Source organism: Pundamilia nyererei, unplaced genomic scaffold (genome assembly GCF_000239375.1).
Source record: "Pundamilia nyererei isolate P.nyererei 1_Seehausen unplaced genomic scaffold, PunNye1.0 scaffold00261, whole genome shotgun sequence".
Lineage (NCBI taxonomy): Eukaryota > Metazoa > Chordata > Actinopteri > Cichliformes > Cichlidae > Pundamilia > Pundamilia nyererei.
In genome coordinates, this window is record NW_005187662.1 from 615,329 (window position 1) to 628,705 (window position 13,377).

At 38.7% G+C, this 13,377-nt stretch overlaps 1 protein-coding gene across 2 annotated transcripts in view; it reads right to left on the bottom strand.

Annotated features, from left to right (window-relative positions):
* The window catches only part of mgat5b (alpha-1,6-mannosylglycoprotein 6-beta-N-acetylglucosaminyltransferase B), a 67,289-nt gene that overhangs the window by 36,607 nt on the left and 17,305 nt on the right, over positions 1–13,377 (bottom strand). For both annotated transcript variants that reach the window (XM_005750094.1, XM_005750095.1), the window contains 4 exons: positions 9,271–9,380; positions 7,092–7,165; positions 4,838–5,005; positions 3,282–3,446 (listed from right to left, as the gene is read on the bottom strand). In XM_005750094.1, the coding sequence (XP_005750151.1) occupies positions 3,282–3,446; positions 4,838–5,005; positions 7,092–7,165; positions 9,271–9,380 (517 nt within the window). The remainder of the gene's footprint in view (positions 1–3,281; positions 3,447–4,837; positions 5,006–7,091; positions 7,166–9,270; positions 9,381–13,377) is intronic.

Here is a 13,377-nt window from a genome sequence, read left to right on the forward strand (position 1 = left end):
CATATACGTATATACACACACGTACATATACGTATATACACACACGTACATATACGTATATACACACACGTACATATACGTATATACACACACGTGCACCCATGCTATCTTGCATAGATAGAGCACTTTAGGTTGAAGTTGTAAAAACACACATACATACACACATACACAGCCTCTAGTCCAATGTGACCATCTGTTCTGACAGGATGCTGATGTTATTGTTTTATCTGAAGATGATTCTGTGTCCAGTCCACTCAGAGGCAGATTAATTGTATTTGAACAGATTAATTCAATCAACAAACCAAAAATATCAGACACGATTTCTAACTGCTTGTCAAAGAATGACTCAGAACAGATTTCAGTTCCCACAACCTAAAAGAGCATGCAATTGCAATGCATGCATTTCCTTACCCTTTCTATTTAAATCAAGATTTTTGCTTCTAGTTAGACTTTAAACAAACACAAAAGACTCACCAGCAGTTACTCATGACTTACTAAAGTATCACATGAATGCCGAGTCATACCTACTGAACGATAAAGTAGGAGGTGAGGACAAGTTTTTCACTCAAACACTAAAAGCTCAGAGTACAGTGAAACAGTAAAGGCATCAGAAAACTGGACACGCTGGCCCGATACACTCTATAAAGATCTCTCTTTCACACAAATCAGTGCATTTCTGTTTGCTCAACAGCTCTCAGTGTTTCAGCAAAGGAAGCCAAGCTTGCAGGGTCTGGTTAATGGACAGTAACTATTACTGTCACGCAGACCATTACAGTAAACAAAGCTCTCTTTTCCCAGTGGGGGAAAAAGAAGCTGGCATTAGGAAAGAGCGGAATCCTATTAATAGAGAGAAATTAGATTTATTCAGTTGAAAACTGGCTGATGAGAGCAACACAAATACACACACATAACATAATGCCAAGATAATGTGAGTTCATTTACAAAAGACAGAATTCAGCAATTCTGAATTTCTTTCAGTCTTGGGAGAACGGCCTACATCCATCTCAGTAAAAATAGCTTATGAAACTGAGATCTGGACTACAGTAGCAGCATAATGAGAAGCAAGGCACATATAATGACACTGTAGCTTCTTAATAAGATGCTCCACACAAACATGCATGGCAAATAACTTACTATACGGTACATGGAGAGGATGTGTAATTGTATGGCTATAATCACATATGACTATATTTATGTTCAAACCAAATTAGTTCTGACATTTAATTACTTCATTACAATAATAAGATGTGACTGGACCTCTGTTCCATGTGGAAACAATGTCAGTATCGGTCTGTTTACGATTCACTGACCAGTTTTGACCAGGGAGATGATGTCATTGTTTCAACCATGTTTCCTTAGAGCCTGTGCAAGAAGGCCATGGTCTATTTTTGGTGAGAGAAGTTATTTCATTAGAATACCACTTAGCACTAGTTAGAATGGATCTGTGTAATGCACCCCTACAATCTATGCAAGTACCTTTCTAACCAAGCTTTACTTAATAGGAGAGAATTTAGCAGTACACTTTCATCTAAACACTGTCACCCCTTGCTCCAAAAAACAAAATGGGCCAAAACTGAGACTTTGCAAAAGCAGCAGTTGGATAAGATGGACATAGCTACTGTGATGTCACCCGCAGGTTTCTAAAGTCCTGTAGCCTCGAGATGAGACTATAGTTATTAGCTATACCACAGATAATCCTCTATTTTGAAACACAGTATCACTAAAGACCATTAAATTCAGGCCCTTTGCAAAAAAGTTTAGATTTTTCAGATCCAAACTCAACACACTTGCATTTTTGCGGAAAATACGTCCTCAAAATATGCACTATGGACAAAAAAAATTAAGTTGGCATCAAGCAATGATGAACTGGTCATGATGTTTCTAAACAAGAAAAGGAAGAAACTGGGATTCTGGGTTCATCCGATTCTCACGAGAAGCCGACAGCAGGGAGAATTTCATGTTTGAGTCCGAAAAATATTTTTAACTCACAAAATATTTGCACAGATTTTTACAGATTTTACGGAGCCAGTGTGTAAAGGCCTCAAGATTTCTGAAAAAGGACTGAATTTTTTGTTCAATATAAAACAAAATGAGTTCTTACACTCAGTAGAAAAGTGTGACTGCTATGGGATGCAAGACTTGTTGCAACCAAAGCTATTGCCATCTGGTGGCGTCTGGAGAAAAAGTAGTTTTAAGGCTTGATTTATCCTGTATGCAGTCCATCTTTGATATACAGATTATGGTATGGAATTGGCATTACTTTACTATTTTTGTGGTCAGATTGGCATCAGACAAAATTCAATCAATTAAAACAATTAAGAACAGAACAAACAGCTGATATTTTAAAAAGTGTGCTTTTGCCTTAGGCTACAGTGAATTTTCAGCCACTGGTTGTAGTGGTTAAAAACAGTGGGGTTTTTGTTTTGGTGGGTTTTTTAACTCCTGTGTTCTGAACCAAAAACATATGAGCAGCCTAAGGCAAAGCAGACTGCTGGCACCCCAGAGGCAGCAACAGAAGTTTCAACACTGCTAATCAATGCGTCATCAAGATGTGAAACAGCTAACACCACAGCAATTCAGATAAAAGTCTAGAGGTGGGGAAATCTGCCATGGCTGTATCTTGTGGGTGTTCTGCATTACACATTGTTATTTTATGCCATAATTAACATCAATCTTTGCGACAGGCATTGAACATTTACTTTTTATTCCCAAATGTACAATCTAAATTCTCGCCAAAATACACCATGCACTCATGCCAGTGCTTTTTCACTGGACATCTCTTGATACTTGGTGGAAATGCAGCTGTCAGAGGTGAAAGTGCACAAAAGCCTCTCAGTAGTTACTCTGAGTCAGCATCTGTTCATGTCTGTACCTCAGCATAGTGTAATTAACACCAAGCAAGCAAAGATTAAGAAGAACATAAAAGTTCATCTGAGTGTCACGGTTGTTGGTAACTTGGTCTGGTGTGTGAGCAAGTTTGTTAGAGTAGAAACATTCTGTGCTGAGAGGGGTTTTTTTTCCCCTCAGTGCCGAACCAGATGGATTTACATCAAATTAGAAACTGAGGAATACGTTTCCAGACTTAGAAGACAGGAAAAAAAATAAATAACGAGGGAAAAAACTGTAGATAAACGCTTTTATTCAGAGCACTCATCTGCTGTATGTTGCTGTCACAACACTTTGAAAAGAGGAAACCGCATCACGGACTACTTCTCCTTCTGCGCACACTTTTCCTCCAGTGTGCGCAGAAGCATTTGCGTGTGAAAATCTCTCATATTCACCCTTTTTTGCTCTCTCCAGTGGTTGCGAAGCTTGTCATCCAGCCGCCGAGCAGCAGAGGCCCACTGTGCTGCCAGCCTGCGTATGCGTCTCTTCATGAAGCTCAAAGATTCCTTCCCGGTGCCCACCTGCTCCATCAGAGCCCCGATGTCAGACTGAAAAACAGCCTGGATGACAGGAGAGGAAAGGTATCAGAAATGGAAGGAAAATTAGATGTGGCTTTTCATGAGCCAATAATTAATTTCATTCTTTTGTTGTAATAATTCCTTACTGAATTTTACACCAGGAAATAGGGATTATGCTGGTATTGAGATGAACGGGTGAGAGATATTAGAAAAATAGCTGTTTTTTCTTAACAAATAAAGCAGTTTTCATTGAATGTAGTTTAAAATCTATAGGTGACAAACAGTGTGCAGTGTCTTGTTATCCACCATTAGCCTGAGGTAGACTCCTTGGATAGGACACACGAGATTCCCAGATTTTCCTCTTTCACCCACTCTAATCACTGCATTATAAGGCATAACCAGTATGGGATCGTTAATCGAAGGAGAGACTGCATAGAAGAGCTGAAAGGATTTAGAAGCGAATAAGCTGATAACCACAAACCCAAACTGTCTCTCTCTAACACACATATACTATAAAAGAAAAAAAAATACATAGAGCTGCACCGTCTTCTCTCAATACAGGTGGATTATTGCTCTCAAGAGCAACTTGTGTACAGCAAAACAAGATGCAGAGCACTGAAGGGACGCATTGGGAGTATTCCCAGTGAGTACCGGCTAGCAATTACAGCAGAAGGCAGAGCTGCAGAAAGACTTCACGTCAGGGCCCATCATGCCGGCAGTGCATTACTCTGGGGAGAGACACGGGGGAGAGGATGGGGGCGAACGGATGGGTAGACCTAGCAGAGTGATTGTAAGCTCAGCGCATCGCATGTTGATGCTGAAAATAAAAATCAAATGAGGCAGGAAAGCAAACAGCAGTGAAAACTGGGAGCGACACCTAGCACCGTTTAAGCGATAATTTACAGCTGCTTATTCTCCTCCGCGGGGAACTTATCAACAAATATGGCCACTGAATCCTCGAACATCGAAGCACGAACCACTCACCATTTCACACCATTATTTTTTATTTGCCAATTTCACATATTTTCTTATATTTTTGCCAATTTCAGGCTTATGATAACTTTGAGATCGACACCACAGGTGGCGTTTCATGCGAGTGCAGATTACCATGCACTTCCTCAGTGGAGCATCAGCCCCTTTTTTGACCTGCCGGTGAGAATTTCGACTTTAAAAACATTGCACTCCCCCACTCTCTTGAGTTCTTCTTCGTCAATGCACAGCCGTGAAAACAACCCAGCAAGATTCCTTAGTTCAGCAACAGGAATTCTCCTTTATTCTGCAGAAAAGCTTCTAGCTCTTGTACATGGCTGGGCCATAGTGGGCGAATGTTTAGCCCCTAAATCACTGTCACTTTGCTCTCTGTTCCAAGTTATTGTTCAGCTACCAGAAGGTCAGAAGCAATTGGAAGAAATGATGTGAAAATATTATATTACCTGTCTCTTGGGGGGAGGCTTTAAGGTAGGTGTAGTGGTCTGATTCCTCCAGGCCAGTGGGGGGCAGAACCACTCCACCTCACTCAGGTAGATAAGGAAGGAGCAGTCAGAGCCGTCAACGCCATAAAAGGCGTAGCAAGGGTCCGAGGTCCAACGAGCACGCATCCACTGGAAAGAAAAGTTGGGGTTGAATACTAAAGACATACGGGACCAATACACCACCAACAAAAGAAGCTGTTACAGAATTCAGCTTTTGTAAACTGTCCTTCATGTTCTCCTTGACCTGAGGAAGGCCTCTTGTCAACATTATTATCACGTTATTATTATTTTTTTGCATTACCACAACCTCAAAAATGTTTTTTCTAAAAAGACAAAAGCCTGAGTAAAAGCATGTTATAAAGAAAAAACATAAAATGTGGAAATACTTGTGACTTTAGCCAAGAATCACCATCTCGTAACAGGAATACAGACATTTCTGTCAACTAGGCCGGTTCAAACAAAAGCCTACTGATCAGATAAGGTGATCAGCTGTAAATACAAAACAATAAAAATTTCCAAAGTTATTGATGGTTAAATAATTCGTAATGTTGGATATCACCATGGGAGTGTGGCTTTTGCCGTTTATCAGTGGGGTCTACACATTTCTGCTTCAGCGTGATGCCACTTTTCTTTAGTTAAATTAGTCTGATTGGCTTTGCGTCAGATTGGTGACCTGTCCAGGGTGTACCCCACCTCTCGCCCTATGGTAGCTGGGCTCCAGCCCCCACGTGACCCTGATAAGGATGAGAGGAAGAGAATGGTTGGCTAGATAGTCTAATTAATCTTAGATTAAATAATCTAATGATCCCCGTTATGAAACAAGTTTAGGATGCTATTAACTTAAAAAGAAAAAAGCTTTGGAAGTCTGACTCAACAAAACTTTTCACGTCCAGTGTTCTCTACAGTAGGCTGCAGTTACTGAACTCCGTCCCAAAGATCGGTTCTTTTGCAGACTCAGTAAATGCAGCGTTCCATACTTCTTCTGGCGTTAACGTCAGAACAAAGAATTTACACCAGGAGCTTCGTGGCATGGATTTTCCTGGCTGAGGAGATCCTCCAGGTGGTCTAGTACTTTTGTCACATAGTCTATATTAAATACATCCATATGGCATATTACTGATGATGGATTAAGGTCTGCTTAATACATACAAATAACTATTTTCTCTGTATACATGTCTGGTACACAGCTATACTAGCACACCTCGTTGCGACAGCAGTATACTGAACAAGCTTAGTTTTTTCATAAAGCACAATGACTTTTTCTTTTATTTACCCAAGCTGTTTTTATTAAACAGTATTTTTTTTCCCAAACTGCAATTATGAAACTCTGTTTACTCATCTGTTTTTATAGTCTGCTTTTGTTTTGATTAGTAAGTGCAGTCCATTGCTTAGACAACCCAGTTTTCTGCTAAGAGCCTTTAGCCTTCACGTGGCCAAATGGGGTTTTTTATAGCTTTTTTTTTTCTTTCTTTTTTTTTTTTACATATTGTGATGTTTTCAGTCATAAAAAATGTTTCCTACTTTGAGTTTTTAAATTGAGGTCTCCTGTGCCTTTCATCCCCCCCCACACACTTTCTTTAACAAAAACTGTTGTAGTGAAGAAAATGGAAAAAAGTGGTTGTTAATGAAAACAGCTCATTGTAACTTAAATATTTTTGTATGTTTAATCATAAAATCTTTTAAATATTAAAGATCTACAAGTATTTAAAGTACAACGAAGCATATAAGTATCAATTATGATCGCTATTGTATTACAAAGCCACAGGTTTTATAAATTTTGCTGGTAAAACAATATAAGCACACTATAAAATACATTTCACACAAACTTCAAATGCCTTAAATTTTAAAGTGTATTTTTTTTCCAGTATTATATAAGCAAAGACATGTTGTTTTTATAATTCGTATTCTTAACTCCTTTTGGCATAAATGGGTTGTAAACCATAATTATAGTAGAACATCTTAGAATATCTATCTATCATAGAGGAAAGCTATATGTGTGTTATAGCTTTAAATAGAGCCATTAAATAAAAGGTCTCTGTAGTGTTCTATAGGACCTCACTTTAGACACTAAAATACCTCGGCCGCTTGAAGGTTAAACATTCCCTTATCTTATTAGAGCAGATTTATATTGGCTTGCACCAAGGTGAAACGCCACAACACAACAAATGGATGATTGCTCTCTGCGTTTGGACTTAAGTGAGATATAAAGACTTACATCCATCTTACTGGGGCAGTCTGGATAACGGGGATCTTTAGGAATCTCACACTGTCCGAATGCTCCGTCCCTAACTGGAGAAAAGAAAAAAAAAGCAGGGTATTTATCAATGCTTAAACACACTCTGACAAAAGACATTAGACGCATTAGACACAAACATTAATCAACAAAGAAAAGCTGCATTGTTGAGATTTTTTTTTCCACGCTGTATATTGCTACACAAAGCCTAACACATATACTAGGGGTTTTTACTGTCATTGGCACAGCTGTATAAAAATCTAGCTATGCAGTCAATTTTATTTATATAGAGCCAAGTGGCCTCAAAGTGCTTGATATTGTAAGGTGACGACCTCACAATAATAGACAGAAAACCCCAACAATCAAAAGTCTCCCTATGAGCAAGCACTTGGTGACCGCGGGAAGGAAAACCTCCTTTTTAACAGGACGAAACCTCCAGCAGAATCAAGGTCAAGGAGTAGCAGCCATCTGCTGCGACTGGTTACATGTACAATAAGAGTCCTGAAGCGTTCACTGTATTTGAGCATGCTACAGTAATAGGACGCCGCCATTGTAGCAAGTCAGTTTGTCAAATTTTGTCACTCCAAGATTTTCCACAACAGCTGAAAGTGGTATTATTATTGGAAATCACAGAGACTCAGACACAAAGTGGCAGACCAGGTAAAGTTACAGAGCAGGGAGGTCGAGTTCTGAGGCTCATAGTGCGTAAAAGTCATCGCCTTCTGCTGATTCAAAAACCCCAGAACTTGAAACCTACTCGAGCATTAACGTCAGCACAAAACCTGAGCACTGGGAGGTTCATGGCACCATTTTCCATGGCTGAGCAGCTCATGTAGGTGTAATGTGTAGGTGGCCCAGTTCTTTTGTCCATATAGTGTAGAGGAGGATAAGAGAAACATGATGGTAATGTCCAACCAAAATTTTGACTGTTTTCAGTCAACCAAAGTAAAATCTTTATATTTCTTTCAAGTGTTTTTAGAAATCCTGTCAATATATTAGATTTTTTTTTTGAAAATAGATTTTATATAGCTGCACAAAGCCCAGCTACATTGAAATGAGGATAAGACTAGCACATGATCTATAGTCTACAGTCTTTCCTCTGGGCTTCAAGTCTGTTTATTTTTTGTATTAAAACATACTGTAAATTCTCCAGCCCTTGGGATGAACGGAGATAAATTAGAGAGAAAGGCAGATAACAGACAAGCTCCTGTAAAAGCTCATATTCCCCTGCTAAATGGCTAAATCTCTTCATCGGCCAGCTCACTGGATTTACTATAGATAGATTGCATTAGTGTGATTCATAAAAATTGGAATCCGCCCCCACCACAATCCTGCTTCCCTTTTCCCCTCTTGCCCCTTCCTGTTGCATTGAGTATCTCTCCCCTTCCTCTTTCCCGTCTAAAATCCCAGCACTAGTAAGCCTAATTTAAAAAAAAAAAAAAAAGAAAAGAAGTTGCAGCTCCTCCACCAGCACCTACCGAGCATCAAAGAGCAGAATGGATGACAAATAATTGCCAGCTACTCTTACTGATTAGCATGATAACAACAGAGCTCTCACAAAGAAAAGTGCCACTGCCATTCAGCTGTAACCAAAAGTAACTAGATCAGCCCCACTTGAGTGATAGCGCCCATTATGTCAACAGAAAAATGATCTGGCGTATTTTAATCGGACGTCGTGTTGAATTGTTTTCAGTCAAGTGCAAGGTGGGGGTACAGAGGAGGAACTGAGCCGTGCATCAAATCACGCTGATTTCTATTCTTTTCCCAATAAAATAACTGAGAATGAAGGGCAATAAAGAAAGCTTGGCAAGACCCGGATCCCATTAACGAGGCAGCAATTCATCTTTGTGATTTAGATGTCCTGCAGTTGTGTAGTTTTGATATTGCATGTTTGGATTGCTATTCTCCAGGGTAATGTTCTGTGAATAATGTCTATCATGTTCAATATGACCAACAAGCGAGTGGATGTTAGACATAAATTGTGCAGCCAAGTGCTAAACTGGATCCAAACTTGACAGTTTGGCTTATAGTATGTGGGCAGCAGGAAAGGAGTCTCTGGGATTGGATGGATTGGAGATTGACGGGAAGATTCATCAGAAGGGCTGTATTTGTTTTCTTCGTGTGTGTGTGTGTGTGTTTGTGTGTGCATTTTAAATCATACCTCTGTTATAGGCCATGCTGCGCTGCAGGATCTGCTCCACTCTAACTGCCATGTCTGACATGTTCTGGGCTATGGCCTGAATTCGCTCCACTAGACCAATGGGCTGGATCCTAATCAAGCATATGAAACACAAAAACACACACAAACACTTTGTAAAGACCCGAAATATCTTAAATGTGAACCACAAATAGGCTTGTCAATGAAACACAGCGCTATATTTCTGTAACAGCTTCCTTCCATTCAGTTTGTTGTTTTCTCACTCTTCACAGTAAGCGTGAACCAGAAGAAGAAATGTTAATTATCTAGATCTTGAGGCGTGAAATCAAAAAAGCTTTTAAAACACTGACAGATAATTTATTTGCTGAGATAATATAGTAACTCTGCATATTAAAGCGGGTCTGTTGGGGAAATAAAAACAGAAGACAATTAGGTTGTTAGCAAATGTGTTTCACTCCAATTGACCTCTGTGGCCTAAAAGCTGCTGGCGAAAGGATCAGGAACCAATATTTACAATGGAGAAGACGATGCATTGGATGAACTAAAGAACAACTAGGATGAAGACAAAAGAAGAGTCCGAAATCAGCAACATTATGCAATATCACAATTTTAAGTTGCCATAATTTCATAGCATGCCAGAAAACAAGCAAAACTAAATACATAAAAAAAATAACAGGGGAGTATCAGGAACTTTTCAACATCCAGGACCTTTCATTTCAACCCAGAGGCTACAAAAATATGAAAAAGAAATTCTTTCACAGAATTCATTGCTCTATGAAAAACTAGGTTGGTTGGAAGGAGGACAGCCTGTTTGCAAATTTGCATTTCAGCCAGCTGCAAGCCTTCTTGAATAACATCCTTTGTACAGACATAACCTCATATCAGCTGTCAAGCAGAGAAAGACTGCAAAAGAAAAGAATGAGGGTGTTGCAATGGCCCGGTTAAAATCCAGACCTGAACCTGAAAAAAAAAAAAAACAACTAAATACCAAAGTAAGTTTACAAAAATATAAACTTACTCACCTTGGGAATGCCCCCATTAATTGTTAAAGAATTTGTGCGATGAATTATAAAATACTCTTGTAAGAAACCCCAGTACGCCTCAGCATAAAAATCAATGAGTTTCTGCTGGTATTTGAAAAAACAATTTTTTAAAGATGTCTAAAATTCATAGGTAGTTATGTACTGTTTGTATGAGCATTCGGTAAGTTGTTATAAACCTGTGTATACATTTCTATAAATTGTGATACATGTTACTAACATTTGCAGCTCAGACATTAATTATTTTGATTTTTAGCTGATGTATCATTTTATTAAAAAAAATGTCAGATGTCGTAATCTGCAATGTCCCCTGAATTATGTTTTATAATCTCTTATCCAACCAACTATATGAAAACCCAAAGGTATACAGAATTTAATACACAAAGGAAATCCTCAGGTCTATGTTTACAAGAATAAGTGTAAAATCTTTTAATGTTGTTTTTTTTTTTCCTAAGCATCCACTTTCATCCCCTCACTATGCGAGTCATTTTGTTTGCAAGAGTTTGAAGTGCACCCAGATTGTCTCCTGGTCTTGCTGCTAGAAAACTTTGGAACAGAAAGACTTTTATACACATGGTTAACACCTTAAACAAGTTTGCTTTAAAACTTTTTCACCACATTTCCCAACCTGCAGAACACACAGTTATTTATTGTTCATGCCCTTCAGGAATACAAACCCTGAAAGGTCTGCAGCCTGTCTTTGATGTCGTTTAGTGGCACTTAATTCAAAGTTTATGTTTAATGCAGGAAGAAATAAAAGTCTAGTTCAACTTATTTTTAAATGGCAAAAAGATGGCACACAAACTCCCTTACATCAAAACCATGAAAACAGCTCAAGGGACTGAAATTGAATCGGTTACAACATAAATATTTAGGCATCATTATAGATCTGAATTTCGTATTTAAAATTCACACTGAAAAGCTTGTGTTCAAGCTGAAACTTAAATGAAGTTTCTTTCTTTGGAATAAATTTAGTTCATCTCTCCAGGCGAGGAAATACTTGATTTCTGCAACGTTTCTTTCCCAGTATTTCTTGGATTACAGTGACCTATTCTTTCTGAATGCATCTGATCAGTGTCTACCATTGTGCTTTATGTTTTATTACTGAATGTGGAAATTACATGACAGTCTCTCTGTATGCCCACAGACTTTTTACCAATTGCTTTTTAAATCATCCCTTTCTGCTTGGGCTGGCGTTTTCTTATCTGTGTACATGTGCATATAAATACATAACCGGTGCAGCCAACACTCTCAAAGTCAGAACACCAGTTGGAAAAAGGGCCTTTAATTATCCTTCACCTTTTAAATGGAATAAGCTAAAGAAGGACCCGAAATTGTTAGGCCTGGTTACTATGGGAAGACTGTAGTTCTCCTGTTCAATGTGATTGCTCTTATCATATATGCTCTAGACCAGTGTTTAATAACGCTCTTGGAGCCATGGCACATTGTTCACATTAGAAAAATCATATGGCACACCACCAAACAAAAATGTCACAAAAAACATATTGATAAGTTTTCTCCGTGCACCAGGTACAGCGGAATTGGTTCGGTTTGTTCCAAGCGCACCATTTTTTGCTTTTTTAATGACCACTTTTTTGATGGACTGTTGGGCGTTCATCTGGGTCCGAATTCTCTCCAGGACCCAGGTCAGATTGACTACTTTTTCTCTTCAAATATTTATCTATTACTATTACACGCACCATCATCTCACAGCATGACTATTATTTCTTCTTCATCTTCTTCTGTTTTACTAACAGTTGGTAACCCATCTCACCAGCTGGGCCCACGTTGTCATTTTAGGTTCAGGAGCATTTTTAGTAGATAAAGGCGAATGGCTTAATCAAGAAATGAGCTGCGTGTGGGGGTGTGTGTTTGGAGGCGTGGTCCTGCTCCTGGAATTTAGATCATTTACCTCCAATTAATTAGAGCAGGTAGTTGTACTGCCCTCTAGTGGAAGAGAATGTAATTGTACTTCGCATTACTCACGCCGATCGCTTACAGCACTAATCAGGTGGAGCCAGACAATCTTCCATGGCACTCCTGATCATTTCTCACGCACACCTACGTGCTGCGGCACAGCGGTTGGGAAACACTGCTCTAAAAGATGTGTTCACTCACTTGTAATGTATGTCAGGTACATTTGAATGCATTGTGTATTTGTAAAACAAACCACGGTCTTCCATTAAACTTAAGGAAGTAGTTCTGTTGTAGTAATTAACCAAATCAGTTTTCTTAAAAAATACACAAAACACAAAAATAATTCTCCTGATATCTTGCTGGATATTATCTTGCAAGTATAACCATACACAACTAAAAACTAAATAATCCTTTAAGCTTGAATACTCAATTTCAGACATCACCTGAAAACAGCATTACCTGGCTATTTTCTCTGGTTATACATGCAAGTGAGTAAGTAATACGCATTTGTGGCTGAAATAAGTGTTATGTAAGGTAACGCAATGATCCTGCCAAACCATTTGTTTCCCATAAGTATTTAGACAATGACGTGTGTGTGTGTACAACTTTGCCTCTGTACACCACCACAGTGGATTTTAAATGAAATATTCATGATGTGTCTAAAGTGCAGAGTTTCAGTTTTAATTCAAGCTGTTTAGCAGAAGTGTCACATTTAGTTTTTAATTTTATACTGAAGATCTTGATTGTCTAATTAAATCCACTGTGGTGTACAGAGGCTAAATTACAAAAATATCTCACTGTCCCAAAACATGTGGATTAAACTGTAACTAGAAAAGAGGACATAAGTTAGATCTGTATCCTCTTGATTGATTAACCAAATTAGCAAATAACAGCTTCAGCATAGCATTTCGTAGCATTACAATCTGTGTAATAGTGCTGATGCTGTGGAGAAGAACAGTTTTTTCCCCCCACTTATTTACACTTTCTACTTCAGATATGCCCTGTGTGTCCAAAGAAAAGTAGTTAGATAATAAGATTATAGGTTGCTATTACTAGATTTGCCTTGCAGGGTGAGTTTTCACAAGAGTAAATATTTTCTGTTTGCAGCTGCTGGTGAACACTATTAAAATGGTTAAAGGCGATCCTTTGCGGC